Source organism: Fonticula alba (genome assembly GCF_000388065.1).
Source record: "Fonticula alba strain ATCC 38817 unplaced genomic scaffold supercont2.1, whole genome shotgun sequence".
NCBI classification, from domain to species: domain Eukaryota; order Rotosphaerida; family Fonticulaceae; genus Fonticula; species Fonticula alba.
In genome coordinates, this window is record NW_009242971.1 from 4208531 (window position 1) to 4213125 (window position 4595).

The following is a 4595-nucleotide window of genomic DNA, read 5'->3' on the forward strand; positions in this document are numbered from 1 at the left end:
CCGCGCGCGCGGATGGGCCCACCCTCGCACGCCGCCATACATTCAGATCGACTTACCCACCTCCCCCTCCCCCCCCCTCGTCTTGTACATAAACACACACACACACACACGCACGCACACACACGCACACATGTGTCGTACATCCATATAGCAACTCCTCCCAGCCACCATGCCAGGTCAAGTGCCGCCACCCGGGCATGCCGGTCACCGAGATGCTGCGGCCGCCTGCCGGACGGACATGCCGGTGGAGACGACCACGGCAGCCGCGGCGGCCACCACTCACAATGCCTCCGCCATGGACCTGTCTTCTCCGTCAAACTACCGGCCTCCTTCGCCGCATCTGAGCTCGAACTTCGCCAATTGGATTACCGCCTCCCTGGCGGCCGGCCCCGAGGGAACATGCATGACCTTCGCTCGGCTGGCGGCTGATGTTGTGGCACTGGGCCTGTCTCCGGAGCAGCTCGAGGCGGCCCTGGCCGCGGCACCCAACCAGCCGCCCTTGGACATGCTGTACCTCCGGTGGCCGGGCTTCACTTCCGGGCCGTCGATGACGGCCACCGTCACCACCTCGGCCGGCCGGTCACCCGACTCGGATGCCATGACCCCCGGGGTCAGTGACCCCCGGCCGGGGACCCCGCCACCGGGCCACGACGTCGGGCCGAGCGTCGAGGACTTCGCCGCCGAGCGTGCCTCGTCTCCTGGCTCCAACTACGGGGCCGGCGTCAAGCCGCTGGTCCTCCTGGCCTGTGGGTCCTTCTCCCCGATCACCAATATGCACCTCCGGATATTTGGTACGCCCCGCGGCCGCTTCACTCTTGGCCGGCTTCTTGCTGGATGACCAGTCCTCTTCCCATGCCCTGGCGCCCTCTCCCCCTGCTGCTGCTGCTCCTCCTCCTCCTCCTCCTCCTCCTCCTCCTCCTCCTCCATCCCCCTCTTGAGGAAGGCTCCCTTCTCGGGCGCTATGAGCTGACGTGTTCCCCTTCACCTGTGGACCTTGCTGCTGCGCTGCCACACCATTGCCAATGGCACAGAGATGGCTCGTGACCACATTCGCTTGAACCACCCCGAGCTGGCGGCCATTGCCGGCATCGTGTCGCCCGTCCATCCGGCCTACGCCAAGCCGAATCTCCTGGCCCCGGCCCATCGGCTGCGCCTCTGCCGACTGGCCACCGCCACCAGCGACTGGCTGGTGGTCGATGATTGGGAAATGAGCCAGCTTGAGTGGACTCCCACCGCGCGGGTGCTGAAGCATGTTTACTCAACAGTCAACTTGAACATCCCGGCCGACTCGCCGGTGGACATCGGCGTCATGCTCCTATGCGGGGCGGACCTGATTGACTCGTTTAATGTTCCCGGCCTGTGGGCCGACGAGGATGTGCGTCTCCATTTGCTCTCTGTCTTTGTCCTCCTCGTTCCCTCTCTCTCTCTCTATCTCTCCCTATCCTCCCTCGCCCTTTTCCAATTTCTCTCCCTTGCCCTTTTTCTCCTTCTTCCAGCAGGAATGGACCGAACATCATCTAACACAACACGCCTGCCCATGCAGCTTGATGAAATCATCTCACAGCATGGCGTTGTGGTGATTGAGCGCCAGGGGACCGACCTCAAGGCGGTCATTGCGGCCTCGCCCATCCTCTCCAAATACAAGGTACGTTTGTGCCGGTAGCATTGATACGCCGGGCTCTCTCATCTGCTAACCAGCAACTCCACCCTCCATCCTCTTCCCTTCTCCTCCTCTCGTCGCTTCACATGCACCCACAACCCCCCGCCCCCCCCCCCCATCCATGCATACAGGATCGCTTCATCGTGGTGCCACAGCTCTTGAACAATGATGTTTCCTCGACCAAAGTCCGGTGCGTGGCCTTATATTTGGGCTCCGAGACTCATGGAGAACCGACACACTGACACGCACACACACACACACACATACCCAAAAAAAACGCGCGCGCGTGCGTTCATCAACAGCGAGCTTCTTTCTAAACAGATGTCCATCCGCTACCTGGTCCCCGACAGCGTAGCTGAGTACATCGCTGAGCACAACCTGTTCAACCCGGCCGCCGCGGCCGGCACCAGTCCCCCCTCCTCGCAGAACACTTCACCGGCTCCATCCACAAGCCCCCCTCCAGCTGGCGCTGGTCTGCCGGCGGACCCCGGCTCGACAGGGTAGTGATCAGAAGGAGGCACACCTGCACACACACACACACACACAGATATATATATATATATATATGTGCACACACACACACACACACACACACACACACACGCACAAACACCCACACCTCACACCCATACACTACATCCCTTTCCCATAGAACATAAAAAAACAACGCGCGTGCATGCGCATGCGCCTTTAGTCATCCCTTGTCCTTGTCCCCATGCTTGGCCCTCGGTTTCTTCCCTCCCCACCCCCAATGCCAGGGCATACATGTATCTTCCCACAACACAAGAATACTGATTGTGCATGTTGATCCTTTTTGTGTGACTCGCGTCTCAAGCGGTCCGTGGCTTCTTGCGCACGGTGAGCGTGCTAATTGGCTGCGCGCGGGAATCGGCCGAAGCCGCCTCGGCCGCCTCCCGACGGAAGGTCAGTCGCACATTCGATGTCGCAAGGAGGCACATGGGCCCAAGGGGGGGATCCGATTGATCGGATTGGTGGTCCAGCAGACCGGAGACTTGCCGCCAGAACCGGTCAGAGGCTGCTTCACATGCTTCGACCGAGGAAAAGTCCCCGGCCAGTGGGCTGGAGACCGGGGTGAAGTGCGGCAGGACTCCCAAAGAGGACAGATCCTCGACACCCAGGGGCCTGACGAGTGCCTGGCTGCCACCGTGCGGCTGGCCCTCTGACTGGGAGGACTGGAGGGCCATGACAAAGAGGACGGAGTCCCCGCCAGCCAGCACCGAGTTGATGGCCTGCTTCAGGGGGGGAGCGCGATCGGCGGCGATGGTGGCATTGGCCAAGGCGTCATCAGGGCCGAGGCGCTCCTGCAGTGGCTGTGACCCGGCGTCTTCCGGCCCACCAAACCAGTTGGAGGCCCAGGTGGCGTCCGTGGTGGTGCTGTCGCCCGGAGTGCTGCAAGCAAAGCCGATGCCCATCTTGGCTGGCAGGGTCCGACGAAGTCGCCTGCGAAGTGGATGTCAGCATTGGGCAAGAGGACACAGGGCAAGAGGACACAAGGCGCACATGGTCATCACATCGGGCAGCGCATGGAAGCACCGTCCAAAGCCCAGCGCGCCGATCTGCTCGACCAGCTTCAACACCTGTCCCCACCACTCGGCCAGGCGCTGATTCAGCTATTCGGTCAGTATAACAAGGGGCAGCGGGATCAGTCGACCTGAAAGAGGGAAGGCACGCACGATCGGGGACAGCTTACGATGGGTGGTTTGCTGTGGGCCCGGCAGGATGGCGGAAGGGCAAACAATCTCGAGGGATTAGCTTGGGACTTGGCGTGGCCGGAGAACGTGGCAATGCGTATGCCTGTGTGCGGGTGTGCGGTTACATGCATGCATGTGTGTGTGTGTGATGCGCACCCGGAACTTGCGAGGATTTAGATCACTCTGAGGGAAGAGGTACCACGGCGCCGGTCGGGCGTGAACACGCACGATCCGCAGGCCGAAGGCTGGCAAGGCACACGCCCCAATGAAGGCGGCCGTCAGGCCCTGGCAAATGGCGGACTTAAGCGCCGGCAGGACCGGCTCGCCGACTGCCGTGGCAGGGTGCCCACACCCCGTGGTGTCGACCATCTCCAGGTGAACGAGACCCCTGCGCCCGGGAGAAGGAAGGAGGGAAGGCGGGCAAGCATGTTAAATGGCGGTTGCCGGGGACCGGCTGGCCGATGATCGGGAGGCACGCGCGACGCACCGGTTGGGCGGGAATCGGCAGGCCGGCCCATAAATCCGCGCGGTCAAACCGGCAACCAGGGTGATTGCCGAGCCCGCGCCGGCCGCTTGCAGGGCCAGCACGGTCAGACGGAAGGCATCGGTGTCGGTAGGCTGCCCGGTGAGAGCACTCTCGGCGAATGACCCCCCGACATCGGGCGTGCCAGTGGCTTCAGCATGGCCGGCGGCGCCCTCGACCGGCAGCTCGGCCAGGCGAATTGGCTCGAAGACAAAGGCCAAGCGCACTTCGGCTGTGGCGGGCCCGGCGGCCGCTGGGACCACCGTTCTCGGGTGAACATCCTCCAGCAGCCGCGCAAAGAGGGGCACCATGGCCGCGATGAAGGGCAATTCCGCGGGGGCTGCAGCCGAGCTGGCCGGCACATCGCTGGAAGTCATGCTGTGGGCTTGGCAGACGGGGGGCGGTGTCGATCCAGGATGCGGTGGTGGTGATCGGAGGGAGGAGGGGCAAGGACCAGGGGGGGGGGGGGCGGAAGGGCGAGGGGCAACAGGGAAGGGCTGAGCGGAGGGCCAGCCACAGGGTAGTGGGGGGCTTTTGGCCGGCACAGCGGGCTGGGGCCTTGTGAGATGGATCGCGACTGGTCAGGTCGATCCATTGGGACCTACCTTGGCGGGAGACCGCCCAGTGGACGTGCCCAAAAATGGACGCATCTTGGACCATGCATCCACCCTCCCAGGGCGAGGCTCTCCCAGCACCCCCC

At 63.3% G+C, this 4595-nt stretch overlaps 2 protein-coding genes across 2 annotated transcripts; one reads left to right on the plus strand and one right to left on the minus strand.

Moving 5' to 3' along the window:
* Positions 1-169: 169 nt before the first annotated feature.
* H696_00893 (hypothetical protein) lies at positions 170-2164 on the plus strand (the record flags this gene model as incomplete). The annotated part of the gene is made up of 5 exons (XM_009494780.1): positions 170-791; positions 1032-1375; positions 1544-1645; positions 1792-1850; positions 1963-2164. 5 exons carry the CDS (start codon positions 170-172, stop codon positions 2162-2164), a joined length of 1329 nt encoding a protein of 442 aa, XP_009493055.1.
* A 285-nt stretch (positions 2165-2449) lies between these two features.
* Positions 2450-4370, minus strand: H696_00894 (hypothetical protein). Its single transcript, XM_009494781.1, has 5 exons — positions 3860-4370; positions 3529-3760; positions 3355-3384; positions 3182-3282; positions 2450-3121 (listed from the first exon to the last, which is right to left on the minus strand). The coding sequence occupies exons 1-5, from the start codon at positions 4270-4272 to the stop codon at positions 2491-2493; spliced, it is 1407 nt and encodes a 468-aa protein (XP_009493056.1). The 5' UTR covers positions 4273-4370; the 3' UTR covers positions 2450-2490.
* Positions 4371-4595: the final 225 nt, after the last annotated feature.